This window comes from Manacus vitellinus, unplaced genomic scaffold, assembly GCF_001715985.3.
Source record: "Manacus vitellinus isolate BGI_N305 unplaced genomic scaffold, ASM171598v3 scaffold_4_pilon, whole genome shotgun sequence".
In the NCBI taxonomy this organism is placed as follows: Eukaryota; Metazoa; Chordata; class Aves; order Passeriformes; family Pipridae; genus Manacus; species Manacus vitellinus.
This window is the reverse complement of record NW_021940604.1, coordinates 24296764-24322936: the sequence shown is the minus strand read 5'-3', so window position 1 is coordinate 24322936 and position 26173 is coordinate 24296764. Positions and strand designations below refer to the sequence as shown.

General features: G+C 37.9%; 1 protein-coding gene across 1 annotated transcript in view; it reads right to left on the bottom strand.

Moving 5' to 3' along the window:
* The window catches only part of PREP (prolyl endopeptidase), a 90072-nt gene that overhangs the window by 44696 nt on the left and 19203 nt on the right, over nucleotides 1-26173 (bottom strand). The window contains exons 8-9 of the mRNA XM_029962753.1: nucleotides 20022-20127; nucleotides 1234-1425 (exon numbers count right to left, since the gene is read on the bottom strand). Coding sequence (XP_029818613.1) covers nucleotides 1234-1425; nucleotides 20022-20127 — 298 coding nt within the window. The remainder of the gene's footprint in view (nucleotides 1-1233; nucleotides 1426-20021; nucleotides 20128-26173) is intronic.

The following is a 26173-nucleotide window of genomic DNA, read 5'->3' as shown; positions in this document are numbered from 1 at the left end:
ATAGAACTTTCTGCAAAATGATGGCATTAAAAAAATACACCTTTTTTTAATTGTATCAAAACCAAAGATTTATGCTTCGAACTTGCTTTTACACTTAAGAGACCTCCATGCCCTTCAACTTTCCTGAGGCTTTTTTTTGAAGTATTGTTTACTCCTCTTATTCCAGGAACAACAAAAAATCCTGTCTCAAATTCTGATCAATTCTGTTCAAAGTGTGCTACACTACTGCCAGATTTACTCTTTTCCTTCTTTCTGCTTACAAAGTCCCTCTTGTTGTAATCTCTGACTGTCTAGTAAACATTTATTACACTGACATAAAGCAGGAAAATACTTTCCCCTCATTTCCTACAAACACAGAATTAAACCAAGGACAGATGAAGCAACTTCACTATGGCCACACAGGATGTAAGAGAGAGAGAAGGAGAGAGAGATTGATTCTGGCAGCCAGAAGGGCCAACTGTATCTTGGGGGGCATCAGGCAAAGCATCACCAGCCGGTTGAGGGAGGGGATTGTCCCGCTCTGCTCTGCACTGTTGCAGCCTCACCTTTAATATTGTGTGCAGTTTTGGGCACCACGATATAAGAAAGATATTAAGCTCTTAGAGAGTGCCCAAAGGAGGGCAATGAAGATGATGAAGGGCCTTGAGGGGAAGCCGTATGAGGAGTGGCTGAGATCACTTGGTCTGTTCAGCCTGGAGGAGAGGAGACTGAGGGGAGACTTCATTGCAGTTACAACTTCCTCGTGAGGGGAAGAGGAGGAGCAGGCACCAATCTCTTCTCTATGGTGACCACTGACAGGACCCAAGGAAATGGTCTGAAGTTGTGTCAGGGGAGGTTTAGGCTGGATATTAGAAAAAGGTTCTTCTCCCAGAGAGTGGCTGGGTACTTGAACAGGTTCCCCAGGGAAGTGGTTACCAAGCCTGACAGAGTTCAAGAAGCATTTGGACAATACTCTTGGGGCCATGGTGTGACTCTTGGGAACGCTCCTGTGCAGGGCTAAGGATTGGACTCAATGATCCCTGTGGGTCCCTTCCAACTCAGTATATTCTGTGATTCTAAATGTCTTGTATCTCAGGAAACCTTTTAATTGCAAATCCTATATAGGATTTCCTATGTTTTCCTAAACATAGGAAAAAATTAAGAAGGTCTGTAAAAGATCATTCAATAGACTAATTACTGAATTAATTTGAAAAAAGCAGAATAGGAATTCTTTAACTTGACTTGAACTCTTACCTAGAACATCTTTTTCATGTTCAGGGACGAGAACTTTCCATTTGGATTCCTCTGGATCACTGAAGTCAATGTTGATTAATTGGTAATTTGGAGAATGGCGGTTTGTCTTGAAAGTGAACACTGTTCCTTCATTGGTGACATACTCATACTCAGCCTCAAAGTTATCTATCAGTTTCACCCAGTGAAGAATTCCTGAAAGATAAAACATCGAATATAAATTCTTCATCTCCTGAAACAAAACGTTTTAACACTGGAGGGCAAGGCCTTCCTGACAATTGTTGTAGGCTCTTTCTTGAACAACAGCAGTGACCAGAAGCAGCACAGCTATGGAAAGGCCAAAATGTCTACTAAGTATTAAGAACTTCCCAAGAATTCTCCAGATTGATAGGCTGCAGTGGAAAAATGCCAGTTCATGGACATGTTAACATAACTGGTTTTGAGGAATTTCTAGGGAAATACATGCAGAATACTGACAGGATTACGGCTAGTGTTTTACCAGTTTTCCTAAGGGGTTGTTGGAAAGCTCAGATGTTTGCTACAGAAGTGCTTCTACCACACTGACTGCCTTGAAGCCAACACCTTTGAGCACATCGGGTTCTTGTCAATGGAGCTCACAAGTCCCCACTTCTACAGACTTCTTAGAATGAAGAGTCACAGCTGAGTCAAAAGGCTGCACTAAGCTTTCAAGCTCCATTTTATTTCAAATAGCTTTTCTAAAATTATTATATAATTATAAAGAAATGTTGCTGGGTTGTTTTTTTTTCTTTCTGGGAAAAAAAACAACTTTGAATGGAAAGTTTTCCATTCTTCTTAAAAGCCCAGAACTTCCCACAGAATAGAAATTATGCTATTTGAATGAGTACAATAAACTTCAACATAAGGAATTTCCCTTTCAACTCAAGAAACAACATTCCTGAAATGTTGTTCGGCAGAAGCTTGTCACCACTTATAAGGACAACCACAGTTAGCTAAAATGTTAACATCTGGGTTTTTCAAGAATGAAACTGCATTTTCCTTATCAACCTTCTAGAATATCACACTCAGGAACAGAAGTGGAGTTCTCTCAAACATGAATTGCCTCAGTTTCAGACTGTGATACAGAGTGAATAGTATTGACTCAACCGGTAGTTGGGATTTTAAGACTTCACTACTTTTTATTCACATTTTATTGTTTTGTAATAGGTCAAAAGGCTAGTAGAAAGGAAAAGCAGCAGGACTAGATAAGATATGCAATATACTTGTTATATCCACAACACAGCCTATCATTCAAACTTTCTATTATAAGTATCAAAAATTAGCTGTGCTGAAAAATCAAAACCCTTACTGATATATGATATCTTAAATTGATCAACTCCTGTTGATATGTACTTATATCTTAAAATAACATTTGGTGCACTCTCTGTCTCTTTCCCAAAACTAAAGGTTGGGTCTTTGCTTTTAAGTATAAACAAATAAACTTTATAAATCTGTTTGTAAAACTCTATAACACAATGTTTGCATCAATAAAAAGCATTTCAGTTTATTTTATAATATTAAAAGCTGAGCAGAATAATGAAAGTAGATCACAGCTGAGTTGTAACTACTGGAAGTTTAAAAAAAGGAAAGAATAATTGAGGAAGCAGTGAGATGACTAAGGTCATTTTAAACCCATTAGATGTAATAACAGAGTATAATTAGGCCCGGTACATTCATAAAGTTCTTAATTGCCATTTTGGTTTAAGAAAAACTTCCCTGTCTCTTCATGCAAAGTGATAGATTAGACAATTAAATTCTACTTTGTATACTGCTGTAATATAAACTTAGTATCCTGTCTCTGAATGAATACATTGCCTGTTAAACCTTGATTTTTGCTGTGAGGTCCAAAGTTTTGATTTGATCTTGAAGAAAAATCCTGCTAAGTCACTCCAGTTCCTGTGAGTTCTACAGAGAAAACCTGCTTTGATGCCTAGTAAAACAAAGAAAATCCAACCTACAGTGAACTCTAATAAACACCAGTGAAACTGTTTTAAGATCCCAAGTCGCACGCACAAACATTTTAGTAAATAAAAACACTAACTGCAGTGTAACACCATAACAATATTGGAACATTTGTATTTTAGTATCTAACAGAATGAAACCGTCCTACTAAAGAACAAGACTTCATAAAATGGAATCACCAGACTGTTGAAAAAATCCACTTTTTTTAATGCTAAATGTTCACAATAGTTGTAGTCTCCCTAAGTGCAACAGGACTTGGATTCCATGAAGAAAAAGGACAATAATGTGATATTAGGGATTTACATTGCTTCCTTGCAAGTTATTCATCCACTCTCAAATGAACAGCTAGTAAAAAAGCAAGAGGGTTGATGTTCTACAGGGGTACACTTAGTTGTTATTATACAAAAATAAAAGCATTCATCTTATTAAAGTGGATGTGATATAGTCCTTAGAAGACAAATATTGCAGATGAATTACCTCTAAACCACTGTCTCACTGAAGTGGTTAAATAAGCCAGTACCTAATCTAAGATCAGAGGCAGTAAAGAGGCAACCACAGGGAGCTGAAAGAGACAATTATATCAGGTACATTACTGTACAGAGTATGTGCTGTAGTTTTCCAGTGAGAGGAAGAAACCCTTTGCAATGACACAGATATCAGACATAAGAGGATGCTTCTTTATGGCCAGTTCCAGGTGACCTAGTTGCGGCTGTGACTGAAAGGGATATTCTAGCATTGCCTTAGATTCTCTTGCTTAGCTCTCTCTTTTGGGCTAGGAATAACAACCTGGTAACAAACACAGCCAGTTCGCTGGTCACTAATATGGCTGAAAACTGATGGGGACACACACATCATTTATCCCCAGGTTATTCCAGTGGCAGCATAAGGAAGGGGCAGGCCCATGCAGCTCACTACTATGGCTCTGCCCCCCTGTCAAGCACTCTCACTAACAAAAAGAACAGTATATCTATAACTTATGACTTCAAGAAGTACTCAAAAAACAAGGTGAAGGATGGGCACTCAGTTCATTCTTTGTTAAAAGAAAGGAGGGGAGGGAGGAATTGAAGAACTAGATCTTGATAAGACATTTGCAGGTTTAACCAGCAGCCCATGAGAACATGAATCTTTGAGGAGAGTCACTGAGAAGTGGCATTTGTAGTCCAGGCTGTTCTTAACACCTGAACCACTGAAGTTTAATCCACATAAGGTTACAATGAGACAGATTTATTATATATAAGAAAAGCATGACAGTTTACTGTATGCTGCCCCTATAACCTAATCCTTTCCCCTGCCATCCCTTACATTAAAACACATTGCTGAAAACATACAGATATACAGATGGTTTTGCCTCTATACCTTATACCAGCCAGTTATCCATCATCAAATAATTGCAGTAGAAGAGGAACTGCAGGTAGAAGACCTATAATCTTTATTCAGTGGACAATAAAGCCATACCACACAACAGAAAATCATAATCTTATAGAGCTAGCCCTTCTGCAAAGGACAAAAGAAAAGCCCTTCTGCAAATTCTATCAGTGAACAGATAGAATTTTTTTTAAAAAATTTTGGATCCACAGAAGATCAAAAGGGAAATTGTATCAGTAAGCATCACAGAATAAGCCCTCGATCTTGTACTGGTCTCTGAACATAGTAAAAGATTCACCGGTTTGCTGAGAGCTCTGTGTGATGAAGCAAGTCTGTAAGTGAATGATGACAGCTACAGGAGAAGGAGAAGCTAATGTGAACAAACTGATAACAGCATGAACGATCACAGAGTCTGTTACCAACGGTCTTTAGACAGAAAGGATAAAGCAGCTGAGAGTCACTGATCATCAGTTCACAAAATGTTCTCAATACTTCCTTCCATATTTCATGTTTCATGGAAAGGCCAAACAATCAATTCATGGCAAATAACCTCTCGACTGTGCTTGCTGGAGAGACAGGGCTTAGTAATCAAGTAGGGCTATCTGATGTGAAAAAAGTTTTGAAAAGGCAAACATTGGCATTTGGCTTTTTTCATATACTCTAGCAGTCATAATTATCAGGTGAAGATATAAATGTTCATCTCCATAAATTTATATTCCATTCTGACTTGTCATTTTTATTTTTTGCAAGACAGTTTTTCTGGAAATCAGTTCGTGCTGAGAATGCTCAGAAAATGAATGAAGAGGTTCGGCTCATAACAATAGGAAGGCTTTCTAACTAAAAAAGTCATACCACATTTCATTGTGGTACCTGCATTAAGCAGATAAACTTCTACTCAAGGAAAGATCCTGATTTTTCAACTCTTAGATTTTCATAGAATCATAAAGTGATTTGGGTTGGAAGGGATCTTAAAGGTTGTCTAGTTCCAACGTTACTACCATGGACAGGGACACCTACCAGATCAAGTTGCTCAAAGCCCCATCCAACCTGGACTCAAACACCTCCAGGGATGGGGTATCTACAATCTCTCTAGGCAACCTATTATAGTGTTTCACCACCCTCACAGTAAGGAATTTCTTCCTAATATCTAATTTAAACCTGCTCTGTTTCAGTTTAAGGCCCTTCCCCCTTGTCCCATCACACGTGCCCCTGTAAAAAGTCCCTCTCCATCTCTCTTGCAGGTCCCCTTTAGGCACTGGAAAGCCGCGACTAGGTCACCCTGGAGTTGTCTCTTCTCCAGATTGAACAGCCTCAGCTCCACTCCAGTTGTGCAAGTCATCCCTGCTAGTGGATTATTATTTTTTTCTTAGTCTCAGGAAAGTGGATTAAAGCCACTCTTTTTCTCATAATTTCTGCTTTTTATGTTTCTCACTAAAGAAACAGCTCTTAAACACCAAATTTTATTTTCTTAAAGAATCCTCTGCATCCTTTAGAGATTCCATTTTCCAATATTAACTAATCTACATAGCCTGCAGTATACTTAAAAAGGTTTAAAATTTATAATACACATGTGTGTATATATATAGACACGTTAAGTTTGCTATAGCAGAGAGATATCTTTTGCACTTGGGCTGTCAATTACTAACCGAAAAATTCTTTCAGTTGCTAGAGGTCTATTCCATCTCTGCAAACCCTAATCATAGGATACATAAAGCCTTCCATCACAGGGGAAAAAATCCCCAGCACAAATCTCATGGTGTAATTTAAATTTTGTCTAGTAGTAACATCTCCTTTTAGTATTCTCCCATTTGCATTTTCTCTTTTCCTGTCCTAGATTTATCCTATACAGCTTAACAGGCAGTGTTCAACTGCTGCATGTCACCGGGCCACAATTCACTCTCACTGTATTTCTCATCACATCAGAGAGCTGCCTATTTTCATTGCTGAATACTGGTTCACTAAAGCAAGTTAGATCTATCAGACTTATTTAAGATATGTACACTCAAAGGCTTTCAAATTTCAAGTATTCTCTACAAGAGGAGATTTTGAAAACTGGGCATTTACTTTGGAGTTTGTCATAGTAGTAATCCAAACTAGTTTTTACGTTCGATAGAAGACAGATAATCTCATGGTACACAGCATGCTTCAAATCGAGACTGTTTCAGGGCCCTCATGGTACATTCATAACATATTCTGGGAACTGAATGGCAAAGCAAAGCCCTTCACTCCGACATCTACTTCCACATCAGAATCTAACTTCTTTTTAAATCATGCAATACTCAGCTTGCTCTCAAGCTTTTGGTCTGAGCCAGGTAACTATGTGAAAGAACTCAGGGGTTTTTTTCCCCTCTTTCTTTTTCAAAGCCACAAATGTTTAATTAAGTGTCTCACTCTGGTCTCCAAAGGGCAAGAGAGATTTTCAAACAATTTGGACTCTCTTTGAAAGCCAGATCTCTTTATCTCTTGGGACCTGACTTAACTTACGAAGGTCTGAAGGGGGGAAGACTGGAGAGGAGATATTAAGATGTCTCTGAAAGGAACGCCAAGTTCATTGGGTTTGTATTGAAAGGGCTCTCAGTACCACTCAAGTTGCAGATAATGGATGACAGCTACTCAATGAGCATGCAGAGTTAATGTATTTGCCATCTAAAAATAAATAAATGGAAACAGGCATTATTTATTCCTTCGAGTTAAATAAGTTCAGACATGTCAACCAAAGATTAATCCAGAAAAAACAAATCAAGTACTTTTATGGGCAGACATTTCTCGATTAGTTTCAAGGCTTCTATTTTACCTCCATTGGGATAATCACTCAAAAGACAGGACAAGAGAATATGCTTTGTTTTGAGAGAGTTATAGCTTATGTCCTCAGGTAGAAGAATATAGCAACAAAAGAACAGGCATCAAAGGTAATCTCTCTCTCACACCACACTTCTCTAATATACACAAACAAAAGCACAAATACCTAATCTAAAAAAATAACTTCATTATGAATACTATTTATAAATGTAATGTCCAGTTAGACAGTGGCAGCATGAAGATCTCCTTGCTCAAATTAATAGCAAGCTATTTAATTTCATAGAATCATAGAATAGTTTGGGTTGAAAGGACCTTTGAAGGTTACCCAGTTTGGACCTTTGAAGGTTACCTCTTTGCAATGAGCAGGGACATCTTCAACTAGATGAAAAGCCCCACGCAACCTGAACTTGAATGTTTCCAGGGATAAGGCATCTGTTACCTCTCTGGGCAACCTTAGTGTTTTATCACACTCATTGTAAAAAACTTCTTCCTTATATCTAATCTAAACCTACTCTTTTTTAGTTTAAAACCATTACCACTGGCAACTGGCTCTGCTAAAAAGTTTGTCCCCATCTTTCTTATAGGTTTCCTTTAAGTACTGAGAGTCAGCAGTCTCCCTGAAGCCTTCTCCTCTCCAGGCATGTCTAGTTCTGGGCTCCTCAGTACAAGAAACACAAGGAGCTACTGGAGAGGGTCCAGCAGAGGCCCACAAAGATGATGAGGGGTCTGAAGCCAATTCCTTAACCAATGAACATTCCACTCATGAAATCCATATCTGTCCAATTTAGAGAGAAGGTTGTTGTAGGGGACCATGTCAAAGGCCTTACATAAATTCAGACAGATGACATATGCAGCTCTTTTTTTTGTTGCTAATTTTATTTATTTTTATTACTAATAATTTGGTTCCAATTAAAAAAATGCACTGAAAGCAAAACTCTTTGGAATTGCCATTTAAAGGATATGAAACATTTTTCTTAAAGTAAACACTATTGTTGAGGCTTCCACATATGCTTCAAGACAACTGATTTTTTTCTCCCCATTTGTTAGGGACTAGGATATAATGGTCTTGTTTTGATGTTGACTTTTGAAACTTTTTTTTTTAAAGTCACTTCAATCACAAAAAGTCTTTCAAAAAAGGGAAGAGTTTTCTCCCACCACATTCCACTTTATAGCTGATGTCTACTGTCTCCTCAGTATCTCTTGTTTATTTTCATTACAAAGGTTTTGATCCATTTTTTCAGGCTACCCAGCACATAGTGACTCAGCCCTTTGATGTAACTGTATATAGCACTGTTCGTTGCTTATTTATTTATTTTTAAGAGAGCCTGATAAATTGCAAGGCTAAACTCAGACACAAAAGGCCAAAGAATCCTATTTTCAACAGGAACTGGACAAACATTACCTTTTCTTTTCCACCTACCCTCAAGTCACGTACATGCTTTCTTCAGTGAGGGGGAAAAAAAGAACAACCTTCTAAACAAAGAAGCAAAATAAAAATTCTTGAGGCTGACAGTCCTGCTCTCAAATTCCTTCTTGCAACCTCTCTCTACCAGTCTAGTACAAAGCAGTTCCAGCTGACAATGACTAAGCAACCAGCAAGTTGTGAACTTCTGTGTTTGCTCAATTTTTATCTCATCTTTCCAAGGCAGTGGTCCTCATCTATTTTACACTAGCTTCTATGTGTCCTCCTACTACCTCACACTGTTCCCATCACACACAAACTACCAATCTCCAGGCAGCCCAGCACCCAAGCATAAAAGCCTCTACCACTGTCCTCTCTCCACAAAGCCCTTGTACCTCCTGCTTAGACAAACCTGCGTTTAGTCTCCCTTCCAGGTCAACAACTCAGGCTGTGCCTTCCAATTAGCCAACCCTTTCAACTTTTTGCATTCCAGAGTCACAGCAGCCTTTCACAGTTTCTATGTTCCCAGAGGTTATAACAAGAGCTACCTCTTTTGCTCCTCGCACTGCCTTATATCCCTTCTTTTCCCCCTCTATTCTCATGCTTCAGCTCCCCCAAGAGAGCAAAGTGGGGCTCTGCCCAGGGCTCTGCGTCAGTGACTCATAAAACAGTTCTGTGGTGCTCACAAGAGGATCCTGATTTCGTTATTAGGCTTCATAGTGGCTACCATAACACAAAATAAAGAAAAAGGTCAATATTAAGGACAACTTCAGCAAGACCAACAGGCTATGTTATGCTGGTTTAAGTTCATAGCCAAGAGTGATTAAACAGCTTTCATTTGTCTCTTGTTCCACACCAACAGATTGGTGCTAAATTCTTTCTTCGCTGCACCAAACCACATATTCAAAAGAATAAACAGTAAAGCCTGACAATCTAATAGAAAAGAAACAAACTCATTTCTCAAGAAAAGGGAAGAACAAAATTATTATCAGGCACAGAAACAGGAAGAGACATGCTACAGAAAAAAAACACTGGTTTTGGTTTTTTTGAAGTCATTGTTTGGTTGGGGGGTTTTGTGGGATTTTTTTGGCAAGGTGCACAACAAGGACCTTTTGCTTATATATAATCGCTTGATTACTGTGTATCCAGCTGCTTGGTTATTATGAGACATTTTCAGATTTCCCAAAAACAGTTAAGCAAAGTGATTAATGAGAGAATTTTCTTGTTTGACTGGTTCAACATACAAGCAAACCAGAGTGCTGTCTGTGTTCTGGAAGGCAAGTTGGTAAAATAGTTACTAAAAATTGTGCCTTATAATGCTCAGCTACTGGGTAAATATGTGTGTTTTTTTAAAGAAATACTTAGTATTTGATCACTTTTAAATGTTTGTTACAAGAGTCAAGGGTTGAAAAGCCTACCAGCAGTTTGGCAAGATAAGTAGGGAAATCTGGAGCCCTGAATGAGGGATAACCTTCTGTACATGAACCTACAGTGCTGTCCTTCCTGACCCAACACACGGCTGTTGCACTCCTGCTACTGAAATTTCATAAAGCAAAATTAAACTGTGTGAGTTGGTTCAGTGGCTGACAAAGAGTGGTCAAATCCCAACAAGAATCCCATAATTTTAATTTTGCCTGATCTTTCTAAAGCTCACCCCACAAGCAACCAAAGCAGCAAGCATGAAGGGAAGAGCTCCCATATCCACAGCTACCTGAAGCAGAGTACAGCAAGGGAGTTACCCCAAGAGCAGCCCTCTTGTTTTCTCCCAGTGATGTCTCCTCACTATTGCCTTGCCACAATACTGTGAATTATGACCACAGATACCCAGTCTTGAGAAATGGAATATTTGTAAAGCACCAATATCAGATAATAAAAGCTTTTTTTAAAAAGTGGGTTTAGTTAAGTTAGCTGTAAACACAAAACTCCAATAGGTAAATCTAGTCACTTCTAACACAAAGAGTTTTGTCTTAAAAACTACACCACAAACTGGCTTTACCTGGTGGGATTCACGAGAGGCCCGGGGTAGTAGAGGAGCAGGGGAAAATTATCTCCCAAACCTCTTACCTTTTCAGACTAATTTAAAATTCCCATTTAAAAAAAAAGCTATTATGTATTTGTCATAGGTTACTTATCACGGTGATTTTCTATTCTAAAAAGGACCATTCTTGGCACAAATAGCTCACAATGGCCCACTTGAAAACCTAGCAAACAACCTGAACATTTGAAGAGGAAAATGACTCAGTCTGTATACAGCAGAAACATTGTGAAAGGGGGAAGGGAAGCACTCTGGGAAGCAGAAAAGATGTTCAGATGCTCCCTGTACTATTCATGGAAAGAAACAGAAACAGTAGTGTAGATTACCTTCTGGGGAATACAATTTGACAAGAATTATTACAGAAGATTGCACTGCAAGTTCAATTAATCTATAGCTCTTGACAAAAATATCATGAGTAATCAAATACAGTAAAGGGGGAAGTCCTATCCGACACACTTAATTTTTCAAATGTAGAAACAAACAAGTCAAAGTCTTTTAAGTTTCCTAAACATTTAGAAATAGTCTACTCTCATTTATTAGATGTGATTTCCATTCATAGACAAGGTAATTTCCTGCTAAACACAGGGCAAGTTAACTACCATTAGTCCATAGCCTGAGAAATACATCAAGAATCAATGAATGCACAGAACACAACTGCCCTCAGTACAGCAGATCTAGTCAAATGTCATGCTTGCATAGAGTCTTTAATGATATCATTATCACCTCACTTATTTAAAGGGAGTATGCAAAAAGAAGCAACAATTCATGCTGTGCAAGAAGTTAATGAAATGCATCACATCACCATTACTAAACCAACAATGAAATGGCAAATATTGGGTAAACCATGTTTCATAACAAGATAACTTGTGGGAAAGTTAAGTCAGAGGTTTCCTCCACATCAAAGCAATTTACTTTGGATTGGTTGGCACCTAGAATACTGTCCTGAAATGCACAGAAGTGACTGAGGTACCAGTAGATGATTTTCACAAAGAACAGATTTTACGCAAGTACTTAGGTAATATCCAAGCTAAGAAGCTCATCTTCGGGCAAAGTATGGAGTGAATACAGTGTCTCATCCCAAGAGACAACATCCATAGTCAAAGCAAAGACACAGTATGTGTTCTCCATGCTATGCCATTACAGGAAAAACACCAACTCCTTGTATATTCTGTGATACCTCAGAAAGGTAGTTACCTATTAAACATGGAGTATCTACATCCCATGTAGTTTGAACTTTGCCCCTCACCCCTCAACACTGCCTATTTCCCCATTTCAACAGCTCCACAGGTAGGTTTTCCTGCATCCTTTTCTGTGGTCCCTATCTCTTCGAATTTTATAGAATGGAAATGTAGCTCAGGACTGCATGAACCATGGAGTAGCAGAGAATCTGAAAGATAAATATTGAAATATTTCAGTGTTGCAATGTCCAGATCATGTCACAGATCTATCCAATATGGGACAAACCAGGAAAATATACTTTATGTTCCTTATTTGTAAGGCCCGTTATTCTTTCTTCACTAGCAAGACTGAAGATGACCTGTCTTCTTGCAGGAGAAAGCAACACATTCTGTGAAAAAATGAAAATTATTTAGAACAACAAAAATAACTAATGGTAACTCAATTAAAACCTACACCAGGCACCTCAAAACAACAAGACATTTTGATTTAGCATCACCGCCTAACTCTCAGTCAGAAAACAAGACCAACGTGGTGAAGAAAAGCTTAAAGGAACTGCAAAAAACCCCAACAACATCTGGGATGAGAAACAGAGGAAGAACTACAATATTATTCTGTCGCTTTGGAAAGAAAGGTATTACTCTGACTACTTACAGATTGTTAGCAAAATCATTCTGTTCCATTTCTTGCTCATTCTTGTGGAACAATCTGGATCTTCCTTTTCAGCCTCTCAGATCGAAAATTTACTGCAAATTTACTTTTTTATTTGTATTGTCTAGACAGCCAGTAAAAATGGGACAGGCATGTAACTGAACATAAATACTGGAAAAGTTCACAATTTAAGAAAGCAAAAAAAGGTTTTACAGCTTAATTTTTTCAACTGGATTTGCTTATTCTATTGGATTATCTTTTCAAAGCAGCCAGAAATTGTTGAGTTTAATTTGAAATTTAAAAAGGAAATAATTTTCTTGCTATAAAATCATGCCATATATAAATAAGAGTAAAAAGCAAAGACTGCACGTTCCTTTCACCTGCTGGGGAAAGAAATCCCCGAGCTCCTGTAAGCCTGTTATGGGCTATATTGTGTTGCTTAATGATTCCCACAGTAGCTGACTCATCCCTGAATTCACAGCCATCTTCTGAGTTCTACAAGGCAGATATTTGTTAAGTGTTTTCCATTTCCATACATGAAATATATTGTTTCATTTTGCACTCCTGTTTCTCCTCTCTCTTTTCCCAAGATGGATCCCCCCTTTTCACCCCACTTCTCCATTCTAGCCTGCAAAATAGTTCAATCAGATACTGTGCTCTTTGAAGGAAAACAATTTTTTCCGTCTTTCAGACAAACAAAACTTTACTCTGAGCAAGTGGGTCTCTTAATATATAGGTAAAAATGTTCCAAAAAATTGTACCATGTCATTAATCTACAGTAAGTTAGAAACAAAGCCCACAAATGAGCTAGTCAACCTCAATTCTTACGACCCCTAAGTACAGTATATTTACTCTATTGGCATTTATCTTTCTAAACTGACTTTACAAAACAAGTCAGTTCAGAACTATGAGAAATTTGTTGACACCAGACTTGAAATATTTCGTAAGAGCATAACCCACTTCCATATGTCCATCTGTGTGCTGAAGTTCACTAGTTCAGCTAAATCAAAAAAGCCCCCAAAGATGAATATAATGAAAAACTGTATCAACAATCTCTATACATGACAGAGAAAACTTAAGAGTTGTATGAGATCATATGAAATCTGCCACCTCACCACCTCTGTATGTCCAGTGCAATATTGCCAGATTGCATGAATTGCCAGAGAGAAGGAGAGATGGAGACCACCTTTTCAGTTTACTTTTACCTTAAGACAACTTCATTATTACAGTCATTACCATCATAGCAATTACTATCATTCTCATCCTGCGACCACTGCTTCCTAAAGGAACATAACTTTCACGCAGGCAAATTGCAACTGTGTTGCTTCCTTTCCTCACTTACATCCATCATCTCAGCTCTTGAATAGTTCATCTGGAAACACATCATGACAGGGAGTCTTTAATCAAGGCCAGGTAATTCATGTCTCACTGCACAAGAAATTAACACAAAACAGGTTGCCATGTGAAATCAACCTGGTTTTACATATATATATATATATATATATATATGTATATATAGGTGAGACACAGGCTGCAACTTCTGCACTGTTTAATGACTACCACATCCCCCCTCACATTTTTAGTCTCTGCCAATTAACAGACAACATGCAATCACAGTTTGGGGGACAGTATTTGCCAAAATCATTCCCAACAGGCAACTTGGATATAGTTATGATATCTTGGAGAAAGAGAGCTTTGACACATGGAGGTGAGGCGGCACACTCCTTAGTTTCAGAGTCAGAATACAGGTTGTGGCCAACCTGTCACTGTATGGATATAGTCTCTAAGTTACATAGGCAGTGTATGCCATCCCTACAATGAAGCAGTGGGAAGCCTGAATCATAGAATTGACTGGGTTGGAAAAGATCTTGAGATCATCAAGTCCAACCCTTGATCCAACACTGCTGTGGTTACTAGACCGTGGCACTAAGTGCTACATCCAGTCTCATCTTAAAAACCTCCAGGGACGGTGAATCCACCACCTCCCTGGGCAGTCCATTCCAATGTCTGATTACTCTCTCTGTAAAAAAATTTTCTCCTAATATTCAACCTAAACCTCCCCTGGCACAGCTTAAGACCATGCTATCTTGTCCTATCCTGGTTGCCTGGGAGAAGAGACCAACGTCCACCTGCCTACAACCTCCTTTCAGGTAGTTGCAGAGAGTGATGAGGTCTCCCCCGAGCTTGCTCCGGGCTAAACGACCCCAGCTCCCTCAGCCTCTCCTCATAGGACCTGTGCTCGAGTCCCTTCACCAGCCTTGTTGTTCTTCTCTGGACCTGCTCCAGCACCTCGACATCCTTCCTGAACTGAGAGGCCCAGAACTGGACACAGTACTCCAGATGTGGCCTCACCAGTGCTGAGTACAGGGGAAGAATCACTTCCCTGGTCCTGCTGGCCACACTGTTCCTGATCCAGGCCAGGATGCCATTGGCCTTCTTGGCCACCTGGGCACACTGCTGGCTCATGTTCAGCTTCCTGTCAGTCCAGACTCCCAGGTCTCTTTCTGCCTGGCTGCTCTCCAGCCACTCTGTCCCCAGCCTGTAGCGCTGCAGGGGGTTGTTGTGGCCAAAGTGCAGGACCCGGCACTTGGCCTTGTTGAACCTCATCCTGCTGGAATCAGAGCATCTCTCCAGCTTGTTCAGGTCCCTCTGAAGAGCCCTCCTGCTTTCCAGTAGATCAACACGCCCCTCAACTTGGTGTCATCTGTAAATTTGCTAATGGTACACTCAATCCCCTCATCCAGATCATCAAGAAAGATATTAAACAGGACTGGGTCCAACACTGATCCCTGGGGGACACCACTAGTGACTGGCTACCAACTGGTTGCAGCCCCGTTCACCACCACTCTCTGAGCCCAGCTCTCCAGCCAGTTCCTAACCCAGCACAGAGTGCCCCTGTCCAAGCTGTGGGCTGCCAGCTTTTTCAGGAGAGTGCTATGGGAGATGGTGTCAAAGGCTTTGCTGAAGTCCAGATAGACACATCCACAGCCTTCCCCTCATCCACCAGGCGGGTCACCTGATCACAAAAGAAGATCAGGTTGGTCAGACAGAACCTGCCCCTCCTAAACCATGCTGGTTGAACACATGCTTCAAACTGCCATCATCTGAAAGGCTTGGGAATTCCAGCACAAGGACAGTATTGAGAACATCACAAATACACCTATGGCTACATTGTTCCATCCAAACTTCTGTTTGCAAATTCTGTGCCAGGTCTCTGTTTCAGCAATAGCAATACAGAGTAGAGACTATGTTGACAGGGACCTTCGCAGAGGGGAGTCAAGTATCTCAGACTTATCTTCTCCTTTCAGAAAATACAATATAAAAGGTACAAATTATAAACTGATGTAAGATGGGAGTTGACTTTTTGCTGCCTTCAGTTCATTTTTTAACCTCTAAGGACAGCAATAATTAATTATGTTGCTTGTTCATAAGACTTTATCAAGATAATCAGTTCATTAATTGCATTTGGAAGTGTTCTTAGGATAAGTGGAACCTACTGGCCCTAGAAACTGGATTTTTGTCAGATTTGGAGAGCACTACTGATTAAGAGGCACACTATGAAAATATTCCACATCATTCTTTGAAGAGGTCAAATATATTTTCCTCTGTTCTCTTACAGTTCCCTAGTGTCATGGGTTTCAGTTTGCATTTTCATTCTCCGCAAAACAAGAACAAAGACACTGCAATTAGACAAGATCAAATAATTTAGACAAATTATTCCCAATTACTTTTCTTAAGTCATGAAATATGGATATATTTCCAGCAAAAATACAAGTTTATCTTGGAAATGAACTATTGATCTATATCTATAAGGAATTGCATTTTGATAGACATTCCTGTAGTTTTCCTGGAGATGACCACCTGGCATTTTGGCAGTCGGTACTAATGCTGCCACACTGAACTTCTTGAGTTCTTCACAGACATTTGTTTGCAAAGTGGCCAAATAAGAAGCTTTTATCATTGCAACCATCATCTCTAAGAAACAGTAACAGAACTGCAGTTAATTCCACAAGGCCTCAGTGTATTAGAAGGAAAACAAATTCACTTTTCAGTGGATGGTTTTGTTGACTATGAGAACATAGTCTTTCAAACGAAAATTCTTTAAACAATGAAGATATTTGATTTCCTCCTGTCAAAGGAAAACAAATCACAACTAGCAATCAAAAATCAAGAAAGGTGTTCCTGATGTAGTTAACATAACACTTTGAAACAGGTTTTTTAGTTAATAAGTCACAGATGAGAATCCATTCTTTGCATTTTTGTGCAAGTCTAAGTAACCGAAGATTTCTTCACTCCTGGTTTTATATGTAGCATTTCAAACTACACAGGGATATGTTTACCTTGGGACACAAAATATTTTAAAAAAGATAAATCCATGATTACATGATTAAAACATTATTTTATAAACCATATATGCTACAGAGGAGCACCGAACACAATCTGTTGAAGCATGTCATTCTATAATTAGGGTTTTGCCACAAACTTCATAAGAATTTGAATCTCACCCATTAGCTTTTGCTTAGCAGTTGCTTTTACTTCCTTACAAAGAAACATGTGGTATAACTAATGGATTCTATGTAAAATATAACTGTTACCTTTCGAAAAGGCCTCACTGCTTTTTGTGTTTGATTGTTTCTGTATAAGTCTAAAGAGGTTTGAGACCTAAAAGATCTATAGCATAAAGAGAAAATTTTCTAAAGAACTAGAGTATTCTTGGAAAACCTGGATTAAAAGAGCAAGTAGGGAAAAAAATGTGCTTGAAAATCTAATTATTTATCTATATCAAGTACCACCAAGGAGACTGGAAAAGCACTAGGTATCCTACTTTTTTCTTCCTTTGTATTTTTTTTTCAAAACTAATATGTGGTATTCTGAACACTAGAATGGCTTCTTGAACAAATATATAATTGTAAACAATTCAAGTAAAAAGTCATAGATTAAACATTCAATAGTTCTGAAGGCAAGAACTATCTTAGATGTCACCAAAGGTATGAGATCTACTCATAAATAAAATCTGTTCCAAAAGACAGAAGGATCATGTAACATGTTTTAAAAGTAGAGATATTTTTCAAAGTCACTTGATTCTCCTAAAATTTCATAACGAGGTATAGTTTGATACTTACGCAGATCCTTGTACTAACACTGCATTCCAAAGATAGCGTAGCAAGAGTCAGTATTTTTGTATCTCATGGTTTTGTTAAGAATATGCTTCTGTTATACATAATTCTCTAAGCATCACTTAACCCATCTGAACATATCTTGATATATTACTGAGCAGCCTGTACTACCAGCAGTTAAATGCAAGTCTTAAGAAACAGATTTGCCATTTAACTCCACTACTCCAGAGCTGCTCATTTACTTGTCTAGAACAGCTAAACTGAAATTTGGCATTAATTTCTCCGAACTTCACAAGCAACCTGTTCTACACTTGCTGTCTCAGAAAGTTAAAAGTTGAACTGAAATTACACCTCTTGTGGGCTAGATTGATAGAGCCAAAATTTAAGCTTACATATATTACTGCTTGCTCAACTTATTGCCTTTGGCCACCAAAAGCTGAAGGTTCAGCATATTTACAGTTCCACAGAAGATCAACTTTAGGAAGTATCCCAGACATTTACTGTTAAGCCTGTGCTCACTAACATGGAGGTAAAAAGACATGGGTAAAGAAGAGTCTTTGTACTGAAAGTGCACTTGGCAACTTAGTGAGACAGATCTGGAGAGTTCCTAACTTTATAGAATAGGGAATTTGTGCAAGCAAATGGTTACAGCTAGATCTTTCCTTTTATAGGCAAAAAGGGAGAATTTTGAAGGATTGCATAACTCCTACCCAACGACAAACAAGTAGCAAGGTAAATCAAAGACTGGTTCAGAGAAAACACTTTTTTAAAGAAGCATTTTCAAGCCTGGAAAAGGTTAAACTGTAGGTTTACCTTATACCAGGTAGTACAAAATAGATGCTTCGTTATCTCATCCATGGTCATTTCAAGGCTTGATGATAGTATTCTCTTCAAAATTGTCCAGTGTCTCTATAAATGGGAGGGTGAATATGGGAGGAGAGCTATGCTTTTCGTATATTCTGTCTCCAGCTGAAGAGTGTCAACTTGAATGACAATGCAATTTATCATTTACAAAAATGCTTCACTATACTAAGCAGTTTATCTACACAATTTTATGTTTGAAATATAGTTGCATAGAAAGCACATAATAACTTTGATTAGGCCTGCAACTTCCTGCATTCAAGAGGGCATTAAACAACTACAGCTGTTCAAGACAAGTTTAGAAGTAATTAAGAAATATCCTTTATAAAATGAGTGTGTGACATGCCTCAAAAAATTACTCCCAGAAAGGAGTATAAAACTGTTAACTATCATCAATAACACCAAACTCACCAAAATGCAAAATATTGTACTAAGACTTGTTGATGAACTAAGGGAAGAACACAACCACCACCTAGTGCAATAAAGGCAGGGTGAAACAGAACTATACACTCCACATTGCAAAGCTGCTATCAGTCTTAATCACACTCCTAAGCCTAGAATATTCTGTTAATAAACAAAAAAAGAAGTTTCTTGAGATCCAGTATTTAACAGAAACAAAGTTGCAAAGAATCGAAAAAAGCTGAGTTGTGTTGTATGCAAAGCACATATCGAAGATGACATTTCAATAATCCAATACTCTGGAAATACAAAACCACCAATCAATAAGACAGCTAACTATGCCAACCATCACCAACAGCCATAGGGAGCAAAGTGCCATACTTTCATCCCATACCATTGAGGCTAAAAAGCCAAATACACAAAAGCCAAACACTAATCCAACTAGAAAGTAAGGAAGGAACATCCCATGACAGTGTATTGGAAGTATGAGCAGATACTTCTACTGTAATAACAATGTTGCTACAAAACAAAATCAGAAGATTTTTGTTCATTTCCTAGTACTATATAAAGAAAAAAATGTTATCCATAAAGCAGCTATGTTTTTTTGAAAAAAGGTTATTAGTGCTTGAAGGGAGACATGAATTATTTTAAATTATTAAATTAAATTAAATTATTTTAAAATACAAAAAAGAAATTAAACATGGAAAAGTACTAGTGGGGTAGAATGAAATGAAACATACACTGGGTAAGGCTGCCTATATTACATCGATTTTTCATTGAGACCTTTTAAACAAACCACAGAACTATGAACAGAGTTTTCCATCTACTGATATATAACAGAAAATGGAATGCTAGCAGAAGGAAGCAGTGCTTATTTTTTCTCATAATCTCTGCATTAAGGAGGTTAAGCAATACGCATATTGAAATACATATATTTAAACAAAGTAATTCAAGTCATACATTGCCTTAAAATGAAGCAAAACTTAGAAAGCAAGAAAACACATACCTGATATACCCTGAGATTCTCTTTGTAGATCACAGTACCACAGTCTGTTCACTGGATCACAGCCTTCTCTAATAGACAGCAAGACATATCGACCATCATCCGACACCTATAAGAAGGTATAGAAAAACCAAAGACAATTCATTCTCTGGAGAAAAAAAAGTCTAACTTGAGAAGTTACTACCTAAACCCCAAGGAAAAAATGAATTGTTTCTACAGTTAGTTGAGTAAACAGACACGTATGGAATGTGAGAACTCACCAAGAACCCACATTTATCACTTACATCAATAAATAAAGTAAGTACAGTCTGCTAACGTTTCAGGAGATCAAAACCAAACAGCATTATCTGTTTATTTTAACCATGAATTAAAACAAAGAAAGTTTATTATTATTAAATGTATTCCAGCTAAACAGGTGTCTAAATAAGTCACAGCGGATATCTCCTCCACTGTGGACCTCTGTAGGCTGCAGGGGCACAGCCTGCTTCACCGTGGTCTTCAGCACAGTCAGCAGGGCAATCTCTACTCCAGCACCTGGAGCACCTCCTCGCCCTTGCTTTGCCTACTGTGGCAAACTAAATGACACTCAGAATTTTGAGGTTTGACCTTTTCATTATGTTTACACACACAAAAATCTAGTGCTGCTGTTAAATGAGCATTAAGTTATAAATTTTCTGAAGCTTCTGGTTCATTTTTGCACGCGTATAACACAAGATAAAATTTTCAAAATGAATCCTTCTTGCTACTTGGGCTTTGCAAACATACTCTGTTTCCTGGCAAAGCTTTTGAAAGTGCAAGCCCAACAAGGAAAGGCAGAAAGTAACACGAAGTCATCAACTTAAAGTTTCCCTCTCCTGACTGAGCTGTTTTGAGCATATTCCATAAGTACCATAGATGTTTAATGAACTGAGCTGACACAGGCCATGTCCTGTCCATATTGTCCTTACATGACAGTATCTAATGGAAATTTAAACCCCTAATCAAAAAATATGAATCTGTTTTTTTTTTTTCCACTTGGCCCTAAACACATCTTCAAAGGATTCTTATTCATACATTGTCACTACTTCTTAGACATATTTTGGTTAATATTTGCAACATTAGTTGTGCAAAATATCTGTAGAATGAGTTAAGGAAAATAAATTTCCAAAGAATTAGTTCTAACGATACTGCTATTCAAACAAATCCACAGTTCTGAAGACACAAGAAGAGGACCTAGTAGAATAGAGACAAATGTCAGTGTATGAAAGCTGACAAAAAAGCCAACAACCAAAGAGTCCTCAAAACAAAAACAAACCCCAAATGAGTGTTTCCAAGTTGTATTTTTTACAGGCATTTTGTCAACAACTAATTATATGACTAAAAAACGTCTACAGAGCTGAAATCTCACAACACAAATAGAAAAAAACACCTAAGATTCCTACTGGACCAAAAAAAAGCCCCATTATATGAAACATAGGGCAATCTGCAAAATTGAGACATTGTTTCCTCCTTCCTAGAAGGGAGTCTATCCAGAAAAGGAATCCAAGATTAGGTGATCTTTCTTGAAAGAAGCATCGTAAGTGTTTTTTTAGAGAAACAATAACTGAAGGTGTCAGTTGTAATTAAGAAAATTACTGCAATACACTGCTTAAACATCTGTCCATACCTGTAAAAGCACCAAGTTTCCTCCTCTTCCTCCCAAACTCAAAAAACATATCTAGTAATTTAAGTGGTATATAGAAATATAAATTTCAGTTAAACTTAAGAGTATGACACACAAAATTCTTTAAGTCACAGTCAGAACCTGTGTAAATCTGTTCTTTAATACTGTGAATTAAACGGTTAAGAGAAGACTGATTGCTTTCCCCAAGAAAGAACACTGACTTGCAAATTTCTGATGTTGTTACAAAGGCAATTCAGAACCTCTGATGACAGCAAATCTGAGTACATCTAATGAGTTTTTCCTTCATTATTCCCAGCTGGACTGGTTAAGAGTTGATAGCAGTTCATGTTTAATTTGAAGTAGGAACTCCCAATGCATCTTGCTGGTGGGATAGCAATTATGTCTGTCTAAAGCTATTCTTACATCAGTGTGTTCTATAACCCAAAGGAATTTGACAGAAACAGGACAAGATACAGTTGACTGCAGCACGCTAAAATGTTTAGCATTATACCACAGATTTAGACATTCACGATGCAAAGTCACAGTTTGGTGAGCAAATCTTGGCAGCAGTATCAGCTTAGGAGGTCTCCACCTCTAGCTCTTTCTACTGCTGTGCTTGCTTGTATCCATGCAAGTTCATTCCCCATGTCATGTCAGTACAAGCATCTGCCATTTGTGAAGTAAACCAGTCTGGGGAACTGATCCAGCTGAAAAAATAGCATGTTACAACAAAAAAACATAAAAAAAAAAATCCAAAAAAACCAAAGAATCCAGGAGGGGAAGGAGGAAATAAAAAAAAAGACTAAACACAATAAAAAAAGAAAAATAATAAAAGAAGTCCCTCTGCCACATTACTATCTTGGTCCATTCATTGTGCAGTTGCACAAATGGCCAAGCTAACACACTGCACCAAGCAGCTGGAAACATGAATATTAGGGGCAGAGATTGCTTAAGGCAGCTCAGATTGCAGCACTGACGAATGTGGAATCACAGCCTGAATGCCACGGACACTATACTGTAAACAGACAGTATCCTGGGTTTCAGGATGGCAAAAAGAAATAGGATTTACCAACTATCATTTGGGTTATTCTTATACTGCCACATCATCTTCATGAGCTGAACTGCAATCCTTGTTCTTGGTTCACAAATTTATGAACTGAAATTTCACACTAGCATCTCAGTCAAATCTTAGAATGCATTCATGGTTCAGCATAAGGGAGACAGCTGTAATGTCAGACCTGGTTTCCTCCATCTAAACTGAAAAGGAAACACATTTCAATAATTTCTGAAGGAGCTCTGGAATGCCACTCAGTGCACATTTCTCTCATTAAAATAATTACTATCATTTCGAACAACACCCACTGGTAAAAGTAAGGAAGTTATAAACCAATTGCAACTCTCAAAACAACATTTAGGATCTGTCAAAGCAGGACAGAAAAGATCCTGTAGCCTTTCAATTAGAGCTTTGAAAAACCTTCAGCATAACAATGATTTTATAAGCATAACACAGCATAACACATACTCCCTAACTCGGCACTAGTAAGGGAAGGATTATTTCAAAGAGCTGACATTGGTACATGGCTTTTAGTTTCACTACTGCCATTCAGTCACTTGGCAATTTTGAATTTGTTATATCTATTATTTCTTAAACATTCGTTATGACCATCATTACACCATACCAACATGTACAGCAGTATCATTAAGATAGCTGTGCTCCCAAGTACTATTTTATCTAATCTTTCAAGTGTCAAACTCTTTAAAGTAAAACCTTTATAGAGGAGTTTTAGTTTCTAGTGGAGTATTTTCTGTGAATTGTTTTTTTTCCCTTAGCAATTTTGTTTCAATGCTACCTGTTTTTCTTCAGTTTGATGAAAAGTAAGCACAGCTTAGGTAAGCATTAAGAGATGAAGTGATTTACCTGCAATTTCAATAAATCAATGATTATCAAAATAAGAAAAATTATTTAAAGCCCAATTAGTAAAAGGAATCTTGTAATCACTTAAATATTTTCTTTCATTACAAAATCCAATTGATTCATCATACAAGTCATATAAGGAATGCCAAAGCTTTATTAGGATCCACAGCAAAAGTAAAGTTAAATATTTTGTCTAGTAGCAGCACATTTCAAACCAAGAATTCATACATAATTAAACAAACAACAACAACAAAAAGAATGAACAAGAGAAGGCAGGTGGTTTTCAGACTTCCTGGCTTTATGTATTACCCCTCAACTAAAATGTCAATAGGACAGACATCAGAGTGCTCTACTTCCAAGTAATGTGCATGCCAGCAACCCCAGTGACTATTAACGCAAGTTCTTTGAACACTACCTGGAAAATCACCACTGCCAGATTTAGGACAAGGAAGAGTTCTTTATATTTAGTTCACAAATAGGGGCCCTTTGAGTACATAGTATCATACTAAGGCATTCCTTTTTAAGATGATAAATTACAAGTTTTACTGCCTTTCCCCTTTTTATTTTCAAGGTGGGAAAAAACTCTACTGCATAATTTGTTTCTGCATAACAATGTACTAAAAATTAAAAAAGTAAAATTCAGTTACTAGATAATATGCCTGTATATAGGAAAAGATAAACTCTCTTCTTTAACTGCAGACATTAACACCATGATAATCTACAGCCTGATCTTTATCTGTGGTTATTTGACAAACTACTGTTCTTCATGCGCTAGTGCCCTTTGCATTGCTATCTAACGCATTTCCAATGAAATACATCAAATCAATCTCATAGAAAAAAATAAACATTGAAGTTCACAAAAATCACAAACAGAATCCAAACTTTCAAACAGAGCCAAAAGGTCAAATTACTAACTGGACTCCATGTATCCAGCCACGGAAGATGAAAGCATCCAGAGAAAGAAAGATGGGTCGCAAGAGAGATGCAATTGTGCAATGCATGGCTTTAATAACTAGGAACTAAAAACTCATTGCATCAATAAGCTGCATTTTAACATTGCCACAATTTTCACTATATGCTATGGATGTAACAGCTTAAAAACACAGAGTGACTGACTAGATTTTTTTTCTTTTTAAATCTACATTTAGGGATGTACCTAGTCACCACAATAAAACAGTCATAACATCAGTTACTTCCTTAACTTTACATATATACTGCACTTTTGCATAACACTGACCCTGCATTTGACTCAACTAAGAAGATTTCACATACAAGAAAAATTTCACTTGATGCAGAAATTACCTATCTGTTGTTATTTAAGGAAAAAAACAAAAAGCACATGGCTTCTACAGAGAAAAAATTTCTGTAGAATTTGCTGAAACATTTGATCAGTAAAGAGCAATTATGCTCTCTGAACAGCCTCAAGTGTTCTAATATCATAGATGTGCACATGTTTCCATGCCACAAAGATCTGCCTGCATGATCACAAAGAACCCCCACTGTAATCTCTCAGCCTTTCAAACTCCACTTTTATTTTCTAAATTTTTTCGTTAGATAAAATGATTGTGAAGGGTTGGAGTTTTTTTGGTTGGTTTTTTTTTTCCTTGGGGAGGGAAGAGGTGTATTTGTTTTTTTTTAATGAAAGGAACATAAAGCTATGTTTTGACATTATCTTTGCAGTGGTTCCAGTAAGTCACTGAAGTTTGCACATACCTCCTGTCTCATTTTATGTTCTAGCAGTTTTTTGAGACTTTGAGGACTGGGGCAAGAACTCCCTTTCAAATAGCGACCTCTTGGGACCATCTGAACAATCCAAGCCACCCGAAGCTGGTACTCTCAGGCTGCAAAGGCTTTGTTTTGTTTTCTATTTGCAGAGTACTGGCTTAATCGACTAGATTTCAGAAGCCGAGATGATGGGTGATCACAGGATTGCATAATTTCAGGATCGGGTCCAACAGAAACTACTTACTACATTCTGAGAGCAGACCCAACATACTTTATGCAGGGCATGGATACAGTTATATGTAAATGACAGTCTGATATGTTTTATCCGCCCACTTCCCTGGTTAGAAAACTTGCTCCGGGCATTAATTTAAATTCCTTATTCCAGCTGGGTTTTTCTTCTGGGATTTTAGATATCATGTGCTGGTATAAAGAGCCTTTCTATTCTGACCATATTCATCTGAGCCTCTGCTAAGTTTGAGGTTGAAGGAGCCCTACCAGAGCCACAGAAGTGGGATTTTGACCCTAGATCATTGGGCTGACAACTGTTTCAATTCCAACAGGACACCAGGCAGCCCTGTTCAGAAGAGGACCCCAGCAATATGTACATGCATATTTACATCCATTCTCTTTCTTAAGTCTAGCCAGAATTAAATCAGTAATCTTCTGATGTCTGAAACATCACACACAACTTTTATGATGGCCTTCAGCTTATAGTAAAATAAATAAATAATAAAGCTACTACCTGGCTGTTTCTCGATAGTAAAATTCTCCACACCTATTGCCAGGGCTGCAGGAAGATAGTCATAGTAGGCTTCTATTCCAGATCCAGGCTTGACAAAGATAGTGTAAGGTTTTAGAAAAATTCCCACAGCC